Here is a 27,588-nt window from a genome sequence, read left to right as displayed (position 1 = left end):
AAAATGATGAAGGGTCCAGGCCCGAAACGTCAGCCTTCCTGCTCCTATGATGCTGCTTGGCCTGCTGTGTTCATCCAGCTCTGCACCTTGTTGTCTCCACTCTAATACATTTCTTTTCTATCTTAGAAACCAATTGTATTTAGAGGCCACAACTGAAATCAATAACTTCACATTAAGATGAAAGCTATTTGCCAAAATTGCAATGCAGTTTCACAAAAGTATATTTATTTACTTACCAGACTCTGAGAAAAGGGGCAACTGATCATGAAAAATCTGAATTCCTCAAAGAGGCCTATTTAATGAGGTAGGTTTACTGTTAAGCAATGAGTGAGATGTTTACGCTTTTCGAACGTTGAAGAGAAAAGGTGCTGCGGATTGAAATTAGTTGGATAACTTCATGATTATATATTGACAGCAGAGTGTTTCAATTTCACACCTGTGCAAGAACCCAAAATTCTGCAAGGGATTGGGAACTGCTGGGGATTATGAACAGGAAAGGTTGCAAAAGGATTTAGGTCCCAATAAGTAATGAATGAAGAAGTGCTATTAAGTATTTAGAGAGAAAGTAAGAGAGTTGGAGCAGAGGCAAAATATGCAGCAGAAGGATATACAATGCTGCTGCTTAAAGGCATTCGCTGAAGAAAGCAAACAACTTGTCCTCACTTGGAGTTTCTTTAAGTTCAGATCTAATGTTAAGTTATTTGAAATTTTTCCTCAGATTATTTAAAAGTATAAGAAATGTTCTTGTGAACATGTGGTGCATCAAAGTTCTAAATGTGTTATTTATAAAACATCTGTGATTTTGCAATAACTAGGCCAAATGGAAATCCTCCCTAGAGTTTGATATTGATGTGTGCCTGAGTGAAATAGTGGGCTGTGCCTTCTTATCCAGTTTTCTGATGTTACTGCTCTTCAAAAGCACTTAATTGGCTGTAAAGTTCTTTGAGTCATCCAATGACTTTGAAAAATGCCAATTAAATGCAAAACATCTCGGTTTTCTCTCTTACTTATTTCCATTTTAGTCACAATGTGCTTAACAAACAAGTGCAATTAGATTCTGACTTTTTTAGCACGTGGAAATTGCATCTTGAAAGTAAAGAGGGCACTCAGTGCATACCTCTGCCAATCTCTTTAACTCAATGTTGACACAATTACTTATAGATATGGTGGCTAAGAAAGCATTTAGCACACTTGCCTTCATTGTTCAGTCCTTTGAGTATAGAAGTTGGAATGTTATTTGAGGTTGTACAGGACGCTGGTGAGGCCTCCTCCAGAGTACTGTGTCCAGTTCTGGTCTTCCCATTATAGGAAGGATATTATTACATTGCAGAGGATTCAGAAATGATTCACCAGGCTGTTGCTGGAAATTGAGGGTTTGAGTTATAAGGAGAGACTGGATAGGCTGTGTTCTAGTTTTTCATTGGTTATTGGTGACCTTATAGAGGTTTATAAAATCATCAGGGGTACAGATAAGGTGAATACCAGGTGTCTTTTCTGTAGGGTGGGGCATTTCAAGACTAGGGAGCATAATTTTAAGGTGAGAGGAGAAAGGTTTAAAAAAAAGACATGGGGACAATTTTTTTAATGCTGAGCGTGGTTCGTGTGTGGAATGAACTTCCAGAGGAAGTGGTGGATGTGGGCACAGTTACAATGTTTAAAATACATTTCGATAAGTACATGAATAAATGTTTGGAGGGCTATGGGTCAAGTGCAGGCAGGTTGGACTGGTTTAATTTGGGATTATGTTCAGCATGGACTGGTTGGACCAAAGGGTCTGTTTCTGTGCTGTATGACTCTATGACTGTTTCTTGAGGGTTTTTTTTACCCCTTGCATCTAACAGTCTGCTCTAAAAACTCTGTTCATCTGTTGGTATCTCTGACAAATGGTAACCGAAACAATTTACAACTTTCTTAAATAATCAATGGTGTTCCAGTGAAAATAACCTGTAACACTCTTAAAATCAACTTGCCCCACTTTAGTTGAAACAAATGAAAACCCATCTTGATCCACAGCTTCATCAAAAATTAATCAGTTCTTCCTTCATCCATACCCTATATGTGTAAGATGTATTTGCAAAATACATTTAGTTTTGAAATACAGTTGTTTGGCCTATAAAGTCATGTAAACATTGACTCTGCCCACTTTCAGTGGCAGAGATAACTAAGTATGGAATTGATTTTGCCTTATCTACACTCACACTTTACATTATCTACAGCAATTACTTTTGCTGATCTTACTATGTACATAGAGATGGAGCCAAATTTTCCCAAGATAACATTTTGACAAAAGATTCCTTCAAATTAACTCTGGATAAAGATTTTGTTCCAAATTTCCTCTTTCTTGTGTTTTTACAAACAATACAATTTATCGTTGTCTTTCATTACTACTTTTGTTTTAGATGTGTTTTGCATTGGCAGATGTCTGCTCTCATAACTCCGGCAACTTTAATTCTTATTGTGAGCTTTTGTTTTCTTTTAGTCATTTTGATCATTCCCATATAGTTAAGCTGCTGGGTGTATGCCTACTGAATGAGCCACAGTTCTTGCTGCTGGAGCTTATGAAGGGAAGAGACTTGCTCAGTTATCTCCGAGGAGCTAGAGGGTCTCAGGTGGGTTAGACAGAAATAATTGACAATCTTGTCATTATATTGCTGGAAGATGAATAATAACATTGCAGATCTTTTTCATTAGTGGTTTTGGAAATAAGCAACATGAATTTGATAACTTCTCACCACGGTATAATCTAAAAGATATTTGTCAATGAACAGGTAGTAAAATCCCTAATCATGCAATCAAATGCTGATCACATTTCTAAACTAAAATAGGCAATTTTACAGCTGCCTCAGTCATAATTGCTTGCACCTTCCTGCCACTCATTTCTGTCTCTTCTCACTCTCTCAACATCTTTTTATAAAACCATTACAAACCCATATCTTCAGGCAAGCTTTCCATAACACCATGTATTTCCCTTTTATGATTGTATGTTTTCAATGTTAATCTCTTACTTAATTTTGTAATTTACAGAACAAAGTCAAGCCGACTTTAGCATTCGGGTATTTTGAATTGCAATTTATATAGTGTTTACTTAAGCCTGACATACAGAACAGAACCTGTAGAAAGAGCTTTAAGAAGAAGCAACATAAAGCATGGAGTAACTGGTTAATGAGGTTCCATACTGTTTGCTCATGCTGTTTGGATTACAAATATATTTAGCTGGTTCAAAGTTGCAAAAAACTTGTGCTGGATTGCATTTCTCGTTTACTCGGTAAATTGAAAAATTGATTTTGGAAAGTGAGAAGTGTAGTGGGTTATAATATGATAATTGGGTTATTGACTGTACTTGAGAGAGAATTTTTATTGTTTTGCTGGTTTTTGGATCAACTTGATATGATCAATTCTTGGTGAACCTTAAAAAGAAACTCTAATTGTGCATGATTTAAATAGCCAGGAATTCAGTTTTTTTTAATATTAAGGATAAAATAACCTCTTAAAAATAAAATTTCACTGATCCCTTATGAAAGACATATGAAAATCATTTTGGAATTTCCACATAAGATTGTCCATCTGTATTTCAAGCTCACTGCCTTTCATAACTATCATCACCTTCATTCCAAATGATGATGTAGAATGAAAACAAATCCTTTCCACTCCATTATTTATCCTTATGATTTGCTGTTACACAGGCATTTGGATATGCAAACAAGTGGATATTTATCCAGTTTTGATTAAACAGAACACCAATTGTTATTATTTTACATCTACTTGACTTATAAGTTCAGCATTTTAATATCTTTTTTCTTCATAATTAGTGCTTTGAGATTAACTATTAATCTCATTCTATTTTTTTTCATCAGCCCTTGCTCTGTGTGGGTGACCTTATAGATATATGTCTGGATGTTGCAAAAGGCTGTACTTACCTTGAGAAAATGCATTTTGTTCACAGGTAAGTTACCATTTGTATTACTAATTCAATGCCGATGTTTTGCAAATACATTTGGGCAGATTTGTTAGCTTATCCTAAATCTTAATGAGCAAAATGTAAGCCACTGTTTTCGGTGAAAGAACTCAACTTTAGATTGACTTCCTAATTAGTGAACTTGCCTTAATGAGAGCCATGTGTTATTTTTGAAAACTAACTTGATAACAAGGCTATCAATTATGAGAAAATACAAACCATGATGCAGCCTAAAAAAAAAATTTGAAAACAAAATAGATCTTTAAAATCAATTTGTTTACTTTTCCGAACTTTGTGGAAGGTAAGTAATTGTAAAATCTTGGAAAATAGGAAATCTTCTCCATGGTGGAAATTTGGCCTTGGGCATTTTCAGGCAAACAGTCAGGGTTGAGAAAAGGTGACTGATTTGTGCACAATTGGGAAGAGTATTAATTGGCAGGTAGTGAAAACCTATTTCCAATGGTCAGTGGAGTGGCAAAAAGATGGCACAATTTTAAGGAAATCACCAAGAGAACAGAAGAAGATTTCAGGACTTTCTCCTCTGCAGAAGGCTTTGAGTCCATGAGATGCCATTCCAGAAGAAAAATAATAATTTTTGAAAAAGATAAATAACTAGTTGATTCACTCACTCTCTTTCTGTCATTACCCTTTAGTTTGCATGCTTTTTTAAATGTTTTACTGGACAATCTGCTGAAATGTGCCTTTCACATTGATGGTATTAGGATTCAAGTGTTGGAGTTATGGCTTATTTTTTATAAGACTAAGGTCCAATGAGGGCCTTTCAGCACTGATTAATTGAATTGAAGCAATCTGGTTATGTTTTTTTTAAGCCCAATTCTCATTGGTATCTTATTTAAGATGCTTTTTTGACTAACAAGGGAGTCGAAGGGTATCTGAAGTAGTCAGGAAAATGGAGCTGAGGCCACAATTACAGAATCTTAGAACTCTTACAAAGCAGAAGGAGGCCATTCAGCCCATTGTGTCTGCACAGGGTCTTTAAAAAACTGTTAAGATTTAATGCCATTTCCCAGTAACCATGCACATTGTTTCTATTCCGGTAATAATCTAACGTCCTTGTGGATACCTACACCACACTTTCAGACAGTGCTTTTCTGAACCTAACTACTCACTGCATGGAAACATTTCACATCTCATAACACATTTGCTTCTTTTGCTAATTGCTTTAAATCTGCATTCTCTGGTTCTTGCTCCTTTTACAAGTGGGAATAGCATCATTCTATCTATTTTGTCCCGATCTTTCATAATTTTGCAAGCTGTCAAATCTCTTCTCAGCCTTTTGCCCCTCAAAGGAAAACAGAACCAACTTCTTCAGACTCCCTGTGTTATTTACATCACTGGAGCCGTTCTCACAAACAACTTTTAAAAAAAAAAAAAATCATTGATGGGATGTGGGCATTGCTGACTGGTCAGTGTTTATTGCCCATTGCTAACAGCTCAGAGGGCAGTTAAGCATCAACCACATTACCAAGAGTGTGGAATCACATGTAGGCCAGAATGGGTAAGGACAGCAGTTTCTGTCCCAAAAAGACATTTATGAAACAGGTGGGTTTTTCCAACAATCCACAATCATTTCATAGTCCACACTAAACCTTTTACTTCTTTATTTGTATAAAATTAAAATTCCAATGGTGATATTCAAACCCAGGTCCCCAGAATGTTTTTTGGGACTCTGTATTAATACTGCTATCATCTCCCTTCTGCACTTTCACCTATGCATTCACATCCTTCCTGAAGTGTGGCGACTAACTGTACGCAATACCCCAGCTGCGGTCTAACAAGTGTCTTGTAAGTTCAGCATTACATTTTTGCAAGTGTATTCTGTGACCCTATTAATAAAGCCTTGACTACTGCATGCTTTATAACTACTCTCTCTGTTCCCTACCACCTTTTCATGACGTGTGTACGTAACACCCAGATCCCTCTGCTCCTGCACACCTTTTAGAATAGTGCTCTTTAGCTTAAACTGTGTCTTGATGATCTTTACTCCAAAAGCTATCGCCTCTCATTTCTCCGCTTGAAGCTTTAGCTTCCCACTCCACAAATGTAGAGTAATACAGCATGAAAGCAGACCCTTTGGTCCAACCAGACCATGGCGACCTAAAGTAAACTAGTCTAACGTGCCTGTGCTTGGCCCATATCCTTCCATACATTTCTTATTCATGTACTTGTCCAAATGTCTTTTAAATATTGTAACTGTACCTGCATCCACCACTTCCTCTGGAAGTTCATTCCACACAAGAACCACTCTCTGTGTAAAAAAAAAAAAAAAAAATTCCCTGATGCCCTTTTAAATCTTTCTCCACTTGCCTTAAAAATATGCTCCCTAGTCTTGAAATCACCCACCCTAGGGAAAACACACTTACATTCATGCTGTCTATACCCTTCATTATTTTATAAACCTCTATAAGGTTACCTCTCAACCTCCTACACTCCAGTGAAAAACATCCCAGGCTATCTAGCCTCTCCTTACCATTTAAACCCTCTATTCCCAGCAACATTCTGGTAAAACTCTTCTGAACTTCTCAATGTCCTGTTGAACCTTTGGAAGTTCTCACTCTCAATTCATTTAGTATTCTTTTCATCTTCATCTGGTCCTAGTGTCTCATCAACTTTAAGAACAAGGATCTATCTAAGATCTTCTTACCAACTTTGCACCCTCCTGTCACCATGATCTGGGTAGTATCTGCTTCCTTGGTAAAGAAAAATGCAAGATATTGAGTACCTGAGCCAAGACCCCTTGCTTCTAATCTCCAAATCTTCAAAGGTGCAAATTCTCTTTTTGGTCCTTCGTAAGTCCCATTCGTCCTTTTACTTCCTCCTTTGTATAATCTCTCTTTGCTTCTTTTATTTGCTTTATCGTACCCCTTCTGGACCTTAGATATTTTCTAATCAGCCTGTTCAAGAATGCTATTGCACATCTCTGGAGCAGGTGGGAATTGAACCCAAGACTCTTGGCTCAAAGATAGGTGCACTACCACTGCAAAACCTCCTCTATACCTTCTATACTGAGATCATACATGATCCTATTAAATAACACAGGAGGAGCAAAGGGCTGAATGATTAAGTGCTTCCCAAGATAATGTTTGTGTATAGTGTAGAGTGAGCTGAATTGATGAATAGTTTTGAAATGGAAAGAATCAGAGCAGCTGATTGTGGCAATTATAAATCAGAAAGCAAAGAGTGCAGGTGAAAAAGATAATCAGTAAAAGCTGTAACACTGGAGTCACTCCTGTTACTATGGAGTTGCTTTTCTTGGAAGCAGCAGAAGAAAAATGGTACTCATATTCTGACAATGATAATTACATAGATTGCAGAGCCTGGAAAATCTGCAGACTTCTCCAGTACATTGCTTAGATCACAAAATAAAAATAACTCAGTCGTGGCGCTACCAGAGCTTTTCCAGGAATGAACAGTAGTTGGGAAAGAATCCGAAACAAATTAAAATACTGTGGGGTCAATTTTTGACCCCCCCCCATCAAGCAGAGAATGGCACCTTTAGTATCCCCAAAAATATAAATCTGAACTGGCTGCCTGTTTCTAATTCTGATCCACCCACCATCATCCTCTGGTATTGCTTAAAAAAAAACGCTCTTGCATTCTGCTGCCTTAATGGTATATGATCAACTACCAACTTCCCTTTAGAGATTTAATTAAGTTTTGTCAGCATTGCTATCCTAAATGTGACATTCAACAAGTTGTTTGTGGCTCATTGACCAAACCAAACATGCATATTTTAGGGGGAATTTACATGTTGGTATGTTTTAGCAGACTGTATATTTTGTTGAGTAACTGCTGTGGCTTTGTTTTTTTTTTGGAAAGGGATCTGGCTGCTAGAAACTGTTTAGTTTCCATAAAGGAATACAACTCCACAAATCGCAAGGTGAAAATAGGAGACTTTGGTCTTGCAAGAGATATCTATAAGAATGATTACTACAGAAAGGAAGGAGAAGGGCTACTTCCTGTCAGATGGATGGCACCTGAGAGCTTAATTGATGGCATGTTCACAAATCAGTCCGATGTTTGGTATGTAAATATTTCATGCTAATAATTCAATCATAATGTGTTTGTAGTGCCTGATCATGTCTGCCAAATTCATCTATGCTTCGCAGATAGTGATATGTAGTGTCTGCAAGATCATGCATCCAGCAATGAGAAAAATGATCTGTGAATTTTATGTTTTGATGGAGTGTAAGGACTGTATGATTTTGTTTTCTGTACTTTTGATGGGGGACTGAAAAGGAGAAGGCACTGCTTTAAAATCAAAGATTGTGGAAAGAATTGCTGCACTTTAAAATTATTGAAACTTACTGTAATTCATGTATGTACTGTTGCATGGCAAGTAAGGGAGACAGACGTAAATAGATGGCGTAGTAGTGAGAGGTGTGTGTGCAAAGTGAGATTGGCTGGTAGTAGGTAGCTGATTGGATTGTGCAATTGTGACCAGTCACGGAGGGCAAAGGCCATCAGGCTGATGACAACTTCATTTCCTGGGCTGCTGAACAGCTTGTTGGTGTGATTTAATATACTGAGAAGCCTTTTGATCTCTGGAAGGTGGGGTAGTGTGTAAGCTGAGGCTCTTAACTAGTGACCAAGAGACGTTTCAGTTAGTGTACCAATTGCTTGTGCTTTGTGCGAAGAAGTGAAAAGAGTGTGAAGGAAAGACAATGAAGAAGTCCTGGCAAGCAAAAATATCATCTCAGCGAACTCTGTGGATTGCTGCTGTGGGTGTGGGTGCGGGTGCAGGTGCAGGCATGTGTGTGTGTAGGTGTTTAGAATTTTAATCATTAGAGCCGTGTGTGGACTCTTCATAGCTATTTAATTGTGATCAAATTTTACTCATTTGTAATGAGTAGTAATTTCTGTTAAGTCCAGGAACGTGGTCTATGCTGATTCTATTAATGGGTAAAGTGGGGATTTTGCACGTTTTGATTCAATCATTAGCTCTTGCGGTGACCCTGGAGTAGTGGGACTCGAGAATCAAGATGCTTCCTAAGTGGGTTATAACAAGTGTTTGAGGGAAGAATGTCTGAAGAGAGCTTGTGGAACGTTGACTGTCTCCCACCTGAACAGATGGATCCACACTGTGTGAACAGAAAACTCCTGCCTGTTAGTTGTGGCTCTGGTAGCTTCGGTAAGGAGGTTGTGGGTTTAAGTCCCATTTCAATGACTGGAACACAACATCTAGGCTACAATTCCAGTGGTGGAGCCTTTCAAATGAGAAGTTATGCTAAGGCCCAACAGGTGATGCTATTTTAACAAATATGACTAAAATCCAAGGAGATTGACTCTCCACTTTGGGTAGATATTTTTGAATCAACCTGTTCAGATATGTTATGACACACAGTACTCTGGGTGCACTTGATTCTATCCAAATTGCATCAGTTTTGAGGTGTTTATTCCCCCTGACCACCAAGTTCCCACTCAAACCAGTTCTCATATTGCTGGATGTAAACTCTGCTCAGCATCAGTGCAATCAGCCCATATTTTAAAATGTAACTTGTAATGAAAATTGCATTAAAAATTTTTCTTTATATATTTCATTGGGATAGCTTGGTAAAATGTTATTGGTACAGGTAGAAATTGATTTATCACCAGTTATAAGGATTTTTATCAGAGCGCCTGCAAGTAACCAATTTTAAGTTACTGAAAATGATAAAATACACACTTTCTAGTTCAGTAAGGTATTACAGTTAGTTCCTTAATTTTTCAGAAGTTCATTCAAAACCCCTCAATGTACTGTTAGTATACTTGCACCCTAAAGATTAAGCTTGACTTGTAATGTCTGCTGAAGTCCTGCAAATGGATACTATTAGCGGAAGCTCCCTATGCTGATTATTTCACCCCATGAGGTTATGACTATTTTTAGTACAATGTTTGTAAATTAAGCATAATTGATCACAGACCCTCGATTTGTCCACAATGCAAACTGTGCTGAAAATGTTCTGTGCTTTTGTGCTGTTTATGCCAAAAAAATGGTGCCATCTCACGGAATCTCCAGATCAATTTATCTAATTCTTTACCTCAGTGCAGATTGTGGAGTCTTTGTCTGTGCATTTTGCATTACAACAAGTGACGAGAATTCTTGATTATAAAACACTTTGGGATTTCCCAAGGATGTCAAGCATTAAGAGCATCACTTCCACCAGTGCAGCACTGTTTTGGTACTGTATCGAAGAACTGGTCTAGATTTTATGCAAAAATGGAATGAGAACTCTTAAATCTCTGACTTGGAATTGGAAGTGTCACGATTGAAATAAAATGGTGCTCAGCCAACCAAATGTTTACAGCAATTAACCTGCAGTACAGTGTTCAAACAGTGGTACATTGAGATGTGCAAGAATCATTTTTACAGCTGTATAACTACCATATAGCAAGTTTTTAAAATATAATCTGTCTGAAGTACACCCCCAAAAATGTTTAACTTCTATCCATTGTTAATATTTATTGCTAAAAGATAAATTGTTCCTTACACCATTGTTCCAACCAATAGGTGCAAAGACTTCAGATTTCATATCAATTAAAATAAATTTTGGAAAGTGATATAGTTTCTCAATTGCTAATGTACTTAAATTATTTTTACATGACTGCATTTCTACCAGATTCCCGCAGATGGTGCTGCAGAACCATTAGTCTCAGCACTGACTTTTACAGTGACTTTCCATTCCAATTTGACACCTGGAGCCTACTAGGATCATGTTAAATTACATCTAAAGTCTGAAGTGGGCTTGGACCTCCTGCCAGTTATCATGGACAGGTCCAGTTTGCTTTTGTATTCCTTTTAGGCCTGAACCAAAAATCTCCGCAGTTGGGTTTTGATTTTTTTCTCTGCTACTGGGGGAAGTGAGTTGGTGTAACAACTGTAAGAGTATTCTGAATCATTCTTTCCAGGCATAAAATATGCTTTAGACCTTTCTTATGTCCTGATTTGAGTAAGAAACAACCTGAAATTTTGTACCCTCTACAGAGTAAAATATTATGTGAACTGTGTCATAACTGCAGATATGTATATCACCTTGGTCTCTGAGATTAAGATGAAATTTCTTGTGCCCACTCTTCCAAGCCCACCCACTCCCATTAAAAACGTGGCTAGTAAAGTCCAATTTTATATTGGCTCTGGTCAAAGGAAAACAAAATCCTCATTAAGAACTGTTAGAAATAGATGGAAAATTGACTGCCTGGATATAAAACAAGAGATTTGAAAATTAATATTTATTGGTTTCCATGGGGATACTACATAATTGACCAGCAATATATTGATGTGGTCACTGAAATTAGTACCATTGTAGAATACTAGTAAAATTGGACTAACATTGTTAATGAAACTGCTTGCTGGAAAGCAGTGCTGATTGCTGGTTAATGATGCACACGCATGAGACAGGAGGGTAACTGATGTTGTCATAACCCAGCTGCTTTAAGGTGCCTGATGTAGCGTACTGACCAATGTGTGGACCAAGTCACCTGGAGGCCATTGACACTTGTTATAATCCTGGATTATCATAGCTGATTGTAATACTGAACACGTCAGAGCTCAGGATGAAAGCTGGCTTGATAGATCATATTATTCTTTTTTTTTTGGTTAGCCTGGTGGTCCTCGCTGAGATATATTCACGTGAGTCTGTCAATGTTCTTCTAGATGCAGAACATAAGCTTATTACACAAAGGAGAAAAAATCATTTTTGTAGCCATATAACTACAGTAATAAGCAATACAGGTATAAAAGATGGTTCAGAAATACCTTGACTTAAACAGTAAAATAAAGTTCCCCTTTAGTTCAGCTACATGCATAACTACCCTTACATAGACTCAAGCCTAGAGAAACTACAGTCCTCTCTCAATGCTTCTAAGTTTGTCCTTCACTAGCTCCTTCCAGTTTCATTCTCTTACACTAAAAAGACTTTTTTGGTCTGGCAATTAACCTTTCACAATTGTGATGGCCTAAACTTTCTCAATTCTACTAACTGGAAGATTTTATCCCAAGTGCTCCAGGCTTGGAAGCTTCATATACTAGAAAAAAAAAACACTGCTACTGCCTTCCTTCCACTGAACTGCAAAACAAAAGTGCTGCTAAGGGGAAATCCTTATTCTCATTTGAACTAAACTCACTTGTTTTCTTCTAAACTGAAGTCAAGACTCCTTATGCTACCTATCATAAAGTTAAAAGCATTGATATTTTATTCTGTTAACACAACAGGAGTCAATCATACAATTGATTGAAGTCATAAGTCATCTTGGAGCTGATGCCTTTAGGTCAGTGTTTCAGAAATACTTTTTGACCTATAAAAGTGCCCTGCACAACATCAACCTATATCATAATCTGCAAAAAAAAAGTGTATTGTACATATTTCATCACACTCTTCCTTTGGTAACAGCCATTAAGAGGGCATTAGTGATCATGAACGTCCATTGAATTGGCCCATGATCATGCTTGGTTTGCTGTTGCCTTCAGTCAAATGGCAGGCCCAGAAACTTTTCCACTCTTGCTTCCTGCCATCAGGAATATTGGAAAAATTTACAGGCTGGTAACCAACCTCTTTGGTGACATTCTGAACACATCTCCTCCTGTGGCCTTCAAATCCTGCCTTGGGCCTTGAACCCAGAGCCTCTGGCACAGAGGCAGGGATGCTACAAGGTATCTCCCACTGACACTAAACTATTTTAAAAAAGTGGCAAGTAGAGGAAAAGCACTTTGCAAATTTGAAAACAGAGCTTTCAAATTTGCAAAGTGGTAAGTACAGCCCTGGCACTTTCCGCATTCAGACTTCTGGTCTGAGCTTGGCCACGAGGGATTGGGTTAAGGATTTTGCTCGTACTAAGTGGGGGAGGGGAGAAAGGAAATAATCGGATGGCTACTGTAAACCATCCAACAGCTGGTCACGTATTAACAGGCCAGCTGTCTACCATTGTCATTTCGTAATGGTGTACAGGAAGGATGACCTAAAGTGGGGGCAATTAAGTTATTTGAAGAAAGTGACCCAAAAAATAAATATTTAGTTGTAGAATTAAAGTATGTTCCATGCCTCATTATATGGATAGAAACAAAATGCAATATATCAAGGTGCATTAAACCAAACTATATCAAAGCTGAAGGTCTGTCTTTAAGTATCTAATCATTGACTAACTTTTCTTTTTTGTTTGGTAATCTGTTTTTCGTCCAGAGGTGTTCAGTGAAGTGAAGTTTTGGTATTAGTGAGGTGTATGCTTAGGGTCAGTAAAAACCCAATTCATGGACCAGCATTAAGTCTGTAAATCACACAGTAGAGTTCAATATTGATTTCTAAAAGTGCTGAGTTAATTCTCTTTTTGTTTTCTTCCTTTTCCTCTTTGCCCCAATCTCATTTCATGAAACATGGGAACAATTTGATACAGCAACAAATACAGGTTCAAGTTGTCATGAAGCAGAAGTGTGAAAATGAGGATGTGGAATGGTGCATTATGGCATGGGGAAATGCCTATTTTTCAATATACACTGACACTGTTTTATGCCAGTTGTGTGTATGCACTTTGAATGGGTTGTGTGCAACATTTTAACAAAGTGGGAAAACACCTCACATCAAATAGTTAAGCTTTGTTTCATTTTTCTGATGTTGGCCTACAGAAAACTTAAAGATATATCCAGAGATAAAAAGGAGAGATGAAATCCTAGTTGCCTGACTTTTAGATTAAAGAATAATTTGTTCCTTAACCAGGCATAAAGTTTGACAGTGTTAAAGATTTGCTTTACTCTGGTTGTATGAGAAATTAACTCCGACAAACGATTAGACTAATATTTTTGGTGGTTTATTTATTCCGAAATGTTTTTTTCAAATCACTTTCCAGGTCTTTTGGTATCTTAATGTGGGAAGTAATGACATTAGGGCAGCAGCCTTACCCAGCTCGTACTAACCTGGAGGTGTTGCACTTCGTTCGAACAGGAGGGAGACTGGAGAAACCAAGAAATTGTCCAGAAAATGTGTATGTATCATTATGTTTAAAGCATATTTTATATTAAAAACTCGTATTGGCTCTGAAACTGTGCTCAGAAAGTATGAGTAATGGCAATCTGTGTGGTGAATTGCAAACATAGAGCTTTTCTACTCAAAGCATGCACTTGTTGAGTTCTTGGAGCTTTAAGTAGGTTCTGGCCTGCTAAATAGGACACAAGAATTTAAGTTGATTTGCAGCGAGTCTCGCATAGTGCTTTGGGGAGACATTTTACTTGCCCTCTTTTTCACTGATCTCTCACTTGAGACATGTGCAGATCTGTGTAGAAAATTATCAATTATCTTTTACTTCCTGTGAAGCCCTAAGTTAATTTTTGTGGTTGAAATAAAAGTGAGATATAGATATAGCGGGGACTCTCAGTGAGGGTCTTGCTGTTTTATAAGCAGTTACAATATACAGGAACATGACAAATTAACTGACAGAAGTTTCAGGTTTGTTAGGTGCCATAACCATTGATATAAAACAAAAAAGGTGCAGATGATGGAGATTTGAAACAAAAACCGAAATTACTGGAGAAACTCAACAGGTCTGGCAGCATCTGTGGGAAGAAAGCAGAGTTAATGTTTAGAGTCTGGTAAACTTTTCATCAGAATCGTTGGCAGCAAGGAAAAAGTGGCATTTATGCTGAAGATCAAGATGGTGGGTGGGTGCAAGGTGAGTGGATAAATTGAGATTGAGCACAGAGAAAGAGATATGAAAGAGATATGAAAGAGATGGACATACAATAGTAAGCCAGGACAGAAGAGAAGCTGAATAAGTGATGATGAGAGCTGAGAGTAGGGAAGAATGTGTAGGCTGTGCTGAAAACAACATATGTCATAATAGAACCTGGGAGTGGGGTGGATAAAAAACATGGAACGACATAATCAGGCTCTAAAGTTATTGAACTTTATGTTGAGCCCTGTGGGCTGTAAGGTCCCTGAGAGAGATGAAATGCTGTTCTTTGTGCTTGTGCTGGGGCTTGCTGGAGTACTGCCTCAGGCCTGCGACAAATGTTGGTATGCGAACGTGGTGGTGCGTGAAGTGGCAGGCAACTGGAAACTTGGGGTCATTTTGTGTTCTGTAAAGTGATTACCCAGCATATTTCTCGTCTCCCCAGGAGGAGACCACATTGTGAGCAGCGAATACAATAGACTAAGATTGAATGAACTGCTTCACCTGGAAGCTGTGTTGGGGCCTTGGACGGTGAGGAGGGAGGAGGTAAACAGGCAGGTGTTACATCTACTGCCATTGCAAGCGAAGGTGCTGTGGGAGTTTAGAGAGGTGTTGGGAGTGGAGGAGGAGGGAACCATGGTGTCCCAGAGAAAGCGGTCCCTGTGGAATGCTGACAAGGGAGGGGACGGGAATCTGACTGGAGATGATGGCAGCAGTAGCTCACATTCCTTTGGATGCAGATGCTGGTGGGATGGTAAGTGAGCTGAGAAGTGGCAGGTGAAGTTTAATAGGAATTGGGATGCCGTACTGGGGCTGTACAGGACATTGGTTAGGCCACTTTTGGAATGCTGCATTCAGTTCTGGCCTCCCTGCTGTAGGAAGAGTGTTGTGAAACTTGAAAACGTTCAGAAAACTCTTACAAGGATGTTGCCAGGGCTGGAGGGTTTGAGCTATAGGGAGAGGCAATATAGGCTGGGGCTATTTTCCCTGGAGCATCAGAGGCTGAGGGCTGATCTTATTGAAGTTTATAAAATTATGAGGGGTAAGGATAGGGTGCGTAGCCAAGGGTGGGGAGTCCAAAACTTGAGGGCATAGGTTTAAGGTGAGAGGGGAAAGATATAAAAGGGACCTAAAGGGTAACTTTTTCATGCAGAGGGTGTTTTGTATGTGGAATGAGCTGCCAGAGGAGATGGTAGATGCTGGTACAATTACAACATTTAAAAGGCATCTGGATAGGTATATGAATGGGAAAGGTTTAGCAGGATAATACGCCAAATGTTGGCAAATGGGACTAGATTTATCTAGGATATTTAGTCAGCATTGATGAGTTGGACCAAAGGGTCTGTTTCTATGACTCTGTAAGTGGGTTATAAAGGTAAATATGCATTCTTTCCTCCTTTCATCAATGGTGATGCTCATATCTTGGTGAACTTCTCTCCCATGATTGAATGTAGCTAGAAGGCAGAGTGCCCTTCTAGGTCTTCTTCAGTCCCGATTACAACGGATGTTGTAAATGAGGAGCAGCCATGGCACAAGTAGTAAGAACTTAAGATGAAATTGATTTGATTTATTGTTGTCACATGTATCTAAGCACAGTGAAAAGTTTTGTTTTGCGTGCAGTACAGGCAGATTATAATGTGCAAGGATGTACAGACCATCGGGTGAACAGAGTAAAGCATACAAAGTTACTGTCGCACATGAGGTATACAAAAGCAAGATCTGAAATTAGATTTGAAATTTGAGAGGTCCGTACAGCCGTCTAATAACAGCAGGGAAGAAGCTGTTCTTGAACCTGTTGGTACGTGTGTTTAAGCTCTTGTATCTTCTCCCTGAAGGGAAAGGTTGGAAGAGATTATAACTGAGGTGAGAGGGGACTTTGATGTTGGCTCCTTTTCCACGGCAACAAAAAGTGTAGATGGAGTCAATGGCTGGGAGCATGGCTTCCGTGATGGTCTGGACTGTGTTCACAGCTTTCTGTAGTATCTTATGGTCCTGGGCAGAGCAGCTGCCATATCAAGCCGCGATGCATGCAGATTGAATGCCTTCTATGGTGCACCTGTAAAAGTTGGTGAGAGTCCTTATGGACATGCCAAATTTCCTCACTCTTGTGAAGAAGAAGAGGCATTGTTCTGCCTTCTTGACAGTTCATCTAAGTGAGAGTTCCAAGGCAGATTGTTGGTTATCGTCACTTCCAGGAACTTGACATTCTAAACCCTCTCCATCTCAGCACCTTTGATGCAGATAGGGGCCTTATGGAGGTTGTATCTGGATTTTCTGTAACGGTCTGGATTGTCTGATTTGAACGCCGCATGACTGGCCTTCAGAAGGCAGTGAATTTCCTGGCTCATCCATGGTTTCTGGTTGGGGGATGTACAGATTGACTTCTTTGGCACACAGTCCTCTACGTACTTGCTAATGAAGCTCATGACGGTGGTGGCGTATTTGTTTAGGTTGGCCCCCAAATTCTTGAACATAGACCAGTCCACTGATTCCAAGCAGTCCTGCAGAAGCTCTTCCACTGCCTCAGACCAGCACTGTACTAATTTCTGCGCTGGTCCTTATGTCGTTTCAATGTGGTTTCTAGTATCCCTACTCCAGCATATTCCTGGCAAACGTCCAAGCTATTGAAAACAAGATGGATGAACTTGGGCGGCACTGTGGCACAGTGGTTAGCACTGCTGCCTCACAGCACCAGGAACCCGGGTTCAATTCCACCCTTGGGCGACCGTCTGTGTGGAGTTTGCACATTCTCCCCATGTCTGAGATAACAAGGTGTAGAGCTGGATGAACACAGCAGGCCAAGCAGCATCTTAGGAGCAGGAAGGCTGACGTTTTGGGCCTAGACCCTGCGTGGGTTTCCTCTGGGTGCTCCGGTTTCCTCCCACAGTCCAAAGATGTGCAGGCTAGGTGGATTGGCTATGCTAAATTGCCCGTAGTGTTCAGGGATGTGTAGATAAGGTGGGTTATAGGGGGATGGGTCTGGGTAGGATGCTCTGAGGGTCAGTGTGGACTTGTTGGGCCGAAGGGCCTGTTTCCACACTGTAGGAATTCTGTGATCTATGATCAAACTTCGAACTAGCCTTAACTTCCTGAGAGAACTGAAAGACTGCTGTGTGCTCTGTTTCACATAGACATGGCTCAGTCCTACACTTGATTGTGCCTTTCAAGCTGAAGGTGTCTCCATACATTATGTGGACCGCATGGTGTCCTTGGGTAAGGTAAGGGGCAGTGGGGTGAGCCTCCTAATCAACCCCTCCTGGTGCTCAGACATGGTGTCTATGGTGAGTTACGGCTTCCCTGACATTGAATTTCTTAGTGAAGTGCCATCTCTACTACCGGCCGTGTACATCACCTCCGCCATCCTGACAGCAGTCTGTATCCCACCCCAGGTGGAAGTGAACAATGCTCTGGATGAAATTTACACAGCTACAAGTGCATTGATGAAATTTCCCGAGGCCTTATTCATCGTGGCCAATGGCTTCAACCAAGCCAACCTCAAGAGGGTGGTACCAAAATATCACCAACGTGTATCCTGCCTCACCAGGAAGCTGAACATCCCTGACCGTTGCTGCAGAACCATCAAAGACGCCTACTGCTCCATCACCCATCTGCACCTTAGAAAATCAGATCACAACACTTTGTTCCTCCTCCCAGCTTTGAAGCAGAACTTGAAATAAACACAATGACAAAATAAAAATATCTAAAAGAAATCTTAGGTCTAACGCCTGTAACCTTCCTTTCTGTTGACCACCAGCCTTAAAATTCCAGGGCTCTCATTCACTTCACGGATGCCCCCCTGTCCACCTGCCACCTGCTGTCCACTTCTGTGCCAACCCCTGATTCTGTTCACCTGCCACCCCCACACCCCCCCCCCCCCCCACCACCCCAGGCCTGTGGCTTATGACCCATTTCCCTGCGCCCCACTCTTTCCGCACAGACACAATTGCCTCCCCACTCACCTCACCATTTGCACATCAATACTCTCATAGACTCACCTGCCTGGTCCTCTCACACACTCACCCTCCCACCCCCTCCCACACACCAGCACTCGCTACCCCACTCACTCCTCGCACCCATGTTTTATTGGTGTGCACATGATGACATTATTGAGCTACCTGAGGGAGCTCTGCTCAGAGTAAGTTGTAATAACATGCAGCGCTTTCCTCAGCCTCGAGCTTTGAGGGCACTGCTGACTAAGTACCTGTTGGATTGTCCCACAGTCTGCCAGACAAATAGGGACGGGCACGAGCAGCTGGCAAGTGCCTGCTCCACTTACACAGAGGTTGCCCCTGGGATTTGGAACAGTGTCGGTGGGTTTGGGTTTGAACCAAGGTTGAGGAGTGTTCTGTCTCACACTGGAGCCTACAGTTGGTCAGGGGGCCCAAGTGCATGCCAAAACAGTTGTGTACACTTTACATGCTGCCCAGCAGAGGGCATCCAAACTATATGAAGCCTTTTTAAGAAATGAATTCCATTATGTTTCCATTTTATACCACCTCAAACAAAATTGTAAAAAACGTGCTTCTCAATTTTAACTGGCACAACGTTAAGTAGAATTTCAGTTTTGTTACCTGTTACTATGACAGGTTCTGAAAAGACAATGCACACTCAGAAGCAAATGAACAGCTGGAGTATTAATTTCTCTACTTTAAATCTCACTGTTACTAGAGTTTTTAGAACCAGCTGCTGCTGTGATCTTGATTGCGTTCATTTCTAGCTTTTCTGTTTGTGAAACAGTGCAGAGCTATTTTATGGCAAAAACTAAGGAAATCCCTTTGACCCCGTAATCCATTCATTGTCTATCATTGTAGAAGAGGATCATTGTCTAAAATTCAACATCATGTACCTTTCAAGTTGGAAGCAAGTAGCAGTCAATGATAAATTGGGGAGAACTTTGTGTGGGTGGTGGATATCACAATTTAGAGATATCTGTTGCAGAATGAAGTGGGCAATGCTTATTTTGTGTTGCTTAGACTTCCACTGACCATCCTGTTGAAATTAATTCCACTCAAATGTCCACATTTAAACTGAATTATGGTCACAACATCATGTTTGAAATACATGGAAAATAATCTCATTCCAATTTTGCATTGCAAAGATCAACTATCAGAAATGTTTGTACATGTCAAGGATATTGATGCATGCTCCAGGGAGGCTAAGAGTTTGGGTAAAACACCGTCTACGCTAATGTAGACTTCTGAATTTCAGAAACTGTGAAAAAGTCAGTGAAATGGGTGAAAATACTCCAAAAGGTACAGTTCTGGACAAAAGGACTCAAAAGTGTCTATCTCAAAAGGTTTGTTTGTATTTGCAATTCAGCAATAAACAGATTATTTGGCATCTTTTGTAGAGTTACCACGTATCTGTGAATTATAAAATAAGGCTACAGTTAAAGACCATTACACAGATAAGTGAGAATAGATTAAACTTCATCGTACAGTCTTCGTTTTTCAGCTCCTTTTGCAGCATGTATGGAAGCAAGTTATACAGTTACATGTGCATTTTTGAGAAGCTCATACAATCGTAGTGCATGCTGCTATTATTCATTCTTTAGTAATTCCATTGCAGTTAAGTCATTTCAAGCAATCAGAGCAAGCCCAGAGTGTAATTCCATATTTGGAAATGTCATGTGAGATGTCTAGTGCCACATTAAAATAAAATAAAGACCAAATTGTCTGGCTGTAGCTGGATTTAATAACTGGCACAATGCCCGAGCTTTGTTGGGAACATGGGAAGGTCCTGCTTGTTATAGTTTCCAATGATGTTAGCCAGCAGGTGCATTCTTCTCTTTTTTTTTTCTTGAGCACGGTGCCCCCAGATATTGAGTTCTGGTGAGATTTTACTTTGGCAGTTTACACAGAGAAGTTGCATTTGTTTGTTAAATAATTGCCGACTATAGAAGTGATTTAAAATCACACAATAGCTTCTATATTATCACATGAAAGTTATTTTGATCTATTTATTTGTCACCAGTTATTTACTGTGGATGCGCAAGTATTTTGAAGTTAAGGTATCAGGGAACGGAATTTCTCCACTGTTGGGAACTCCATGTTAGTATCAAGGACTCCCAGGTTATATCAACAAAGTCAGTCCGAACCTCAAAAGAACACCCCCTTGCAAATAGTTTGGCATTTTTAACTCATCTCATCCTAGTCATTCTGTGGCTGCTCTGTGAGATTCTGTTCAGTCTAATATGCTGAAGGCTTATGATTGTTGTCAACTGCATTGCAACCACACAAACCCCAGCACACAGCATTTTTTTTCTCTCTCTGTTTTCACAGTCTTTCTTTGGAAAATACTGTGAAGTAATGTAAGGATTTGTCAACCAATGAGCAGTCTGTTAGCCTTGTGCTATGCAAATTCTCCTTGCCTTGGCCATTACCACCTTGAGACCAGCTGATGGAGTGGTTAACGTGGAGTATGTAGTTAATGTAAAGTAGTCAATGATGCAACTGATGTGAACATGATGGCAGCAGGACCGTCTGAACTGGAGACTGAGGGAAGCAACACTTTTGCATTTAGAGGAACATGATTCTAACTAAAATGAGAGTAGTAGACAGTGCAAATTAAAAGTTGGAATTACTTTACTCCAGATTACTGGTAATGTATAGAATTCCTGCAGTGTGGAAGCAGGCCATTTGACCCATCGAGTCCATACCAACCTTCCAAAGAGCATTCCACCCATATCGCTTCCCCATCCCTGTAACCCTGCATTTCCCATGGCCACTCCACCCAACCTGCACATCTTTGGACTGTGGGAGGAAACCAGAGCACGCAGAGGAAACTCACACAGGCAGTTGCCTGAGGATGGAATTGAGCCAGGGTACCTGGTGCTGTGAGCCACCAGGCCACCCCAAAAGTAGAGCAGACAATGTTTACCAACTGAACCAGCGTGAAGGGGACTGGGATAAATCAAGGCAGGCAAAAAGTGCAGACCAGACTGTGGCAGCAGAAGTCCCTTCTATTGTCACCCCGAACCTAAACCATGGTGGCAGCACTGCAGCCAGTGGTTAAAAGCAACTGATGCCAATTGAAAACACACAGATGCCAATCTAAAATCATCAAATATATAAAAAGAACAAAAAAAAGCGATCCTTCACTACTTCTTTTTTGTTCTTTTTTTTAATATTCTTGGTGAAGGAAGCAGAAAAGACTTTGAGACCAGGTAGACCTTAGAAGAAAAACAGCCTACAGAAGCGGAACAATGCAGGAACCACAAAGTACTTTAACTGGAGATGTTGACACCCACAGAACAACCACTGCCACTCCTCCAGCAACTCAGGAACATTACAAGCCTGCAGCAAGGACAGACATGAGAGCTTTAGAAACTCCTTTGGGAGGTACAGAGCACCCTGCAGATTGCAAACAAAGGCTCATAATCACCAGATCACGGCATTCTCATATGTCACAGACCCAGCAGCAGATGATATCCTGGCAAGGCAAGGCGTTGACAAGATTTTGGTGCATTTGAGATATTAACAGCATTTGACATTTTGTTCAGTCTGAAGAAAAGATTAATAATTGAGAAAGTGAGGTCCAACCAGGGTAGTCACAACGGAGGGTGGCATGTCACGCTGACACGTTTATAAATGAGCTTTTCACACTAGTGCTTGGTTGTGGCTGTGGAGATGTGTTGGTCCACATAGCGATAGTTGTTGGTATATTCAATTGTGCTTTATCGGACCCCATACAAAGAAAGGAAGATCTGACAGGCCACGAATTACTCAAAGCAAACTAAACAGAGGGCAGAATCAGGGCGTTCTATAGAGAATCTCTGAGGCTTCAGAAGGGGTGTTTTGTGGTCCGACCAAAACTGGATAGCCCTTCTCTAGAAATCATATGACAAAACCACTAAAACACCTGAAAGAACATGATACAGTAGTTCTATCGTTTTTTGATGTGCAGTGTGAGAAAAGCACATTGTAGGGAAGAATGTCCAGCAGGGGCAAACAGAAAAACAGATCCATTTTAGAGGGTATTGTAGATCAGTAAGTACCTTTCAAAGACAAGTGCAAGCTTCTAATAATGTAGAGTCCGTGAAAGAGGAAATAATGAAAGCCCAGCTGCAGAATTTTCAGAAGAAATTAAGAATGCTGATCAGAAATTCTGGTCAGTGATATTGAAGTGGAAGACTTCGCTGGACACAGGAGCTGCAATGTTAGTTTTCAGGCCCCACTGTGCCAAGATTTAATAAGATATTGAGAGCGTATGGGGCAATATCCTCACTCTCTCACTAACCATGAAGCTTCTGCTGAAGCCCACACAGGAAGCAGAGCATTGGTTATTATTTATAAGGGCTGTCTGAAATAGAATTTGAACCCTGCACCCAGAGGCAGGAAAAATGGACTAAACATGGGCTTGTGTACATGGAGGAGACTTCTGTCGCTGCTGTTGCAGACCGTTTTGCGGTGCAGCTTTGGAAAGAACTTTCTTCTCATCAGTTTTGTATCTCCTGTCTCATCATTGTATTTATATCCAAGTCCTGGAAGCAATCACTCTCTAACTCACTCTGCAATATTCCCCAAAGTTTTAAACTATTTTTCAGAAAAATGTAGGTTCCAAGCCAAGAGGCAACCGAAGGTGATTTAGCAAAATTATTGTTGACGTTGTGAGTGGGATTTTTCAGGAGCTGGCGGGGAGATGGACATATGTGTCCTTCCTCTTTGCCCTCTGTTTGTAATGTGACCTTGCACTGACTCGTGATGTAATTGAGGGGCTGGGGGGAGCTGTTGGCACCTCTGCATCCTGAGGTAGGACTTGAAGTGGCAACTGCATTGGCATTTCCACCCACACCCAGTGCCAATGGTCATCAGAACCTGAGCCCAAATTTAATGGAGGCAGCCAGCAGCCATCATAATCTGCTCACCAAATAATCCAGGAGTTACTTAACACCACCTACCCCTGCCCTCTTCTGTGGGAGTTCTCTCACCTCCTCTCCATCATCCGGCAGCCATCTAACCAGACTCCCATTATCTAGAAGCTATCTAAACCATTCTTCCCAATCCTCCAGCAGCCATTTAATACCCCTAGAATAATAATATTTCTCAATGTTTAACCACTTAGCCCCCTATCTCCAAGAACAAGTAGAAAAACTAAACTCCCCCCCGCGCCCCTCACCATCATCCAGAGAGCAATCTCGACAAGGGGCTTAGATATCTCAATTAAATGGATGCCCCCATTCCTCTTTGAGAAGGAAAGTGAAAAGCCAACCAATATGGCTACCAAGTGCAGCAGCACCAGCGGCTGCTGCCTCATCGTCGCCGTTTAAAAGTTGCCGATGTTCTGACACCCCTGCTGCGGCCCCTTTGCACTCACTGGGAGGGGGACAAAATTAGGAAAACCCCATAAAGTAAATTACTAGTTTTGAAATGATGAGCAGTGTCACCAAATCACTTGCTACTCCTACAGTTGCATGCTGTCAGAGACCTGACCTGACACCATTACCATCTGTTTCTGGTCTATAAAATCCTCATCTGTGTGCACGACCTTTCACACGCACACTTGTTGACTTTTTTTTATTGTCAATTAAATAAACTTTAACTGGGTGTGTTTCTTAAAAAGCCCTCAGTAATGTTGGTTAGCAAAAGCGCCTCCCTCAAAAAAAAAATACAAGATGTAAGATTATTGATCAATAAAAAGCAATTGTTTCCAAAGCCTAATATTTTGTCTTGATATCCAGTGAACTTGGGGCTGTCAGTGCTGGGGTGTGAAGTAGGAATGTGATTGAGTACTTTGGCTCCACGGCTATGCAACTAAATTTGTTATGGCTGGTTTGCTATAAGTTAGAAATTCAAATCTTTGACTTCTGGCTGCTATTCTGCAGACTTTTAGAATGCGCAATGATACCATCTCTTTTGGGAATCCTGTATTACAAAAAATCTGCAACACAAGATGGATATGGTGAGAAATTTCCAGGAATGGTATGGATTTGAGTAGTCTCTGTGAATCATCCAAATATTCAAAAGCCTGTATAAAAATGCCCATAATTATACATTTTCCCATTGAGTTCTATTAAAATCACAGACTCAGAATTGTTACAGTGCAGAAGGAGACTGTTTGGCTCATCATGTCTGCGCTGGCTTTCTGAATGAGCATCCAGTGTTTTGCTGATAGCCCTGAATATTGTTCCTGTTTTAATAATTACTCCTTGCCCTCTTGAGTGCACATGCTATTTATGTCATCTGGGTTACAAGATCTGTGCACAATGAGGGAAATAATGGAGAGGAGAAATGAGCAAATGAAGCCATAAGAAATCCACAAAACTGGGAGGAGAAAAGAGAAACATTGGCTTAGATCTTCTGATAAGAAGGTAGTTGGCATCGAAGTGTGGGCTAGAGTTGTGCGTCAGGGCCATGTGAAGTCTTGATAGGGCTGACTCTGTGGGAATTGCCTGGGATGTTACAATTTTCAATGGGCAATTACTTGGAGTCTGAAACCCTCTGAAATATATCCTCAACTTGGCATTAGCTTTGGAAACTTTAGATGGATTTGACCTATCAACCTGAAATAGTTACCTCAGAAAAGTTAGATTCTGACTTACTGACCTGACATAGTTACCTAGAAAAAGTTCGAAGGATTATTAACTGCTTAAACTCCTGGCTAACTATAAAACTGATGCCCACCAACTCTCCATTGTCTACTCCTACAAATACCTAACTAACATCCAACCTGACTCTGTACACTCCCAAGGACATCTGGCCAACAATCCCCACTAAACTTTGGTTACTTAATTTCCATTCTTACACCCCCACTTTCCCACACTCTACCTCTGACCTGATCCCTAATTCCCCTTGCATGGGCAGCAACTCCATGCCGTCTCCAGTCACCTGAGTTTACTGACTTCCTTCCCCTCCACAACAATTTCTCCCCTTCTTCTATGACTTCCACATGAATCCATCATCCTGATGTACCCTAAACTCTCCCAAGCTTGCCTGCCATGCATTCCCCTACAGACCTAGTCCCCTACATCCTCCTGAAGTGCCCACTGGGTTTCACACCTTCTCAACTGACTGTCTTTTTTAAAGTTTGACACAACTGAATGGCTTGCTAGAGCATTTCAGAAGGCAGCTCAGAGTCAACCACATTGCTGTGGGCCACTGTCACTACAGACCAATGTGGCCAATAATGACAGGTTCCCTTCCCTAAAAGGCTGTGAATCACTTGGATTTTTATTTCAATAATTGGTGGTATCAAAGCGGTAATGAAGCAATTTTATTTCTGGATATGGTTCAACAAGTTGAATTCTGTAGTTGATGGAGTTTGAACTTTGTTTTCTGGAATACTCATCCTATTCTGTAAAACTCAAGTCCATTTCTAGGTATGATTTCTATCATATCATCAACTTCAGGTAGTTTGCTGTTTTATCCTAAGAACTTTCGGAGACTTGGACTAATGATCCAGAGACAGGAGTTCAAATTCCACCATGTGGACTGGGCAATTTAAATTGAGTTATCTAAATAACTTGGCAAATAAAGTAAGTCTGAACTAGGAAAACTGTATTGTTCATGGTCACCATGAAACGACTAGATTACTAGAAAAGCCCACATGATGTCTGACCTTTGTGACTCCTGACCCACAGCAATGTGATTAGGTCTTAACTGCTCTCTCAAATGGACTGCCAAGCCTCGCAATTGTATCAAATGTTGAATGAGAATACAAATAGATGCATGAGAATGCAGTAGACAATAGACATGACAAAGACAGACCGAGCTCAATTAACCCTGCAAAATCTTCCTTAGAAAGGCCTTGTGATTTGTGCCAAAATTGGGAGGCTCTTCTTGCAGATCTGCTTGACATGTATTTGATTTTGTAAATATGGCTCTTGGCCCACGTCCCGATCACCACGTCCACTATTACCAAATGGGTCTATCCAAAAGTCAGGATGGGGAGAAATTTCTTTAGCCAGAGAGTGGTGAACCTCTGGAATTCGCTACCACAGAGTGCAGTCAAGACAAAAATATTTTGTGATTTCAAGAAGGAGTTGGATATAACCCTTAAGGATTTAAAGGATATGGAGGGAAAGCAGGAACAAGCTGTTGAGTCAGATGATCAGCCATCATGATGAACAGTAAGCAGGTTCGAAGGGCTGAATAGCCTACTCCTGTTCCTATTTTCTATGTTTCTATCTACCAGTGTTGGCAACATGGTGGTATATTATTGGGAGTTCTCCTGAGTTTCATCAAAATTGGCTTTTGACCTCAGTGCATCGTGGCAGCAGGTCACAAATGGCAAGGAAATCTCCTGTCAATTATTGCCAATGCCTCATCCACCACAGCCACTGACTTTATCTCTGCCGAAAGGTTCTACTCATGGTGATAGGCGTCAGTACATCGATCGTGGCATTGACTTCCAGTTCCAGAAGCCCACACAGCTGGTAAGAAACGAGAAGGACTGCTACCCCTACCCCTCAAAGCTGATGAATCAGTACTTCTCCACGTTGAACACAATTGGAAAAAGCACTGAGTATAGCATAAAATGTACTCCTCATGGAGGACTTCAATGCAAAAAATCAGTGCAAATGACTCAATTGCACCACTACAGCTGGAGCTGGCTGGTTTCTGAAGATCTTTCCAACAAACAGGATCTGTAGCAGGCGGTGAGAGAAGCAACATGAAAAATAAACATAACCCTCTTCCTGCCAATGTACCTTTTGCAGGTGCCTCTGTCCAAGATGGTACTGGGAGGATTCTCCACTGGACATTCCTTGTGGAGTTCAAGTCCCTCGTTCAAACTGAGGACAGCCTCCATCATCTTATCTGGCACTATCATCATGTTATATGGAGTAGATTCAGAACAACCACAAAAATGTCTATCCATAGTGTTGTGGGCCGTCAGCAGCAGTAAAACTGTAATCCAGAATAATCTGTAATCTAAAGACCTAGGATATGCCTTCCTCTGTCATGATCATAAAGTTAGAGAACTAACCCTGATTCATTTCAAGAGTGTAGGAGTGCATGTCAGGAGAAGTATCAGGTGCA

The 27,588-nt window shown here is 40.5% G+C and overlaps 1 protein-coding gene across 1 annotated transcript in view; it reads left to right on the top strand.

Moving 5' to 3' along the window:
- The first annotated feature begins 209 nt into the window (after positions 1-209).
- LOC109933977 (proto-oncogene tyrosine-protein kinase ROS-like) overlaps positions 210-27,588 on the top strand; it is a 99,481-nt gene continuing 72,102 nt past the window's right edge. The window contains exons 1-5 of the mRNA XM_048603359.1: positions 210-304; positions 2,480-2,609; positions 3,855-3,943; positions 7,796-7,999; positions 13,793-13,927. Of these exons, the coding sequence (XP_048459316.1) occupies positions 300-304; positions 2,480-2,609; positions 3,855-3,943; positions 7,796-7,999; positions 13,793-13,927 (563 nt within the window). The 5' untranslated portion in view covers positions 210-299. The remainder of the gene's footprint in view (positions 305-2,479; positions 2,610-3,854; positions 3,944-7,795; positions 8,000-13,792; positions 13,928-27,588) is intronic.

The sequence above is a fragment of the Rhincodon typus genome, chromosome 11 (genome assembly GCF_021869965.1).
Source record: "Rhincodon typus isolate 14 chromosome 11, sRhiTyp1.1, whole genome shotgun sequence".
Lineage (NCBI taxonomy): Eukaryota > Metazoa > Chordata > Chondrichthyes > Orectolobiformes > Rhincodontidae > Rhincodon > Rhincodon typus.
The sequence above is the reverse complement of the archived record's forward strand: the minus strand, read 5'-3'. Positions and strand labels throughout refer to the sequence as shown.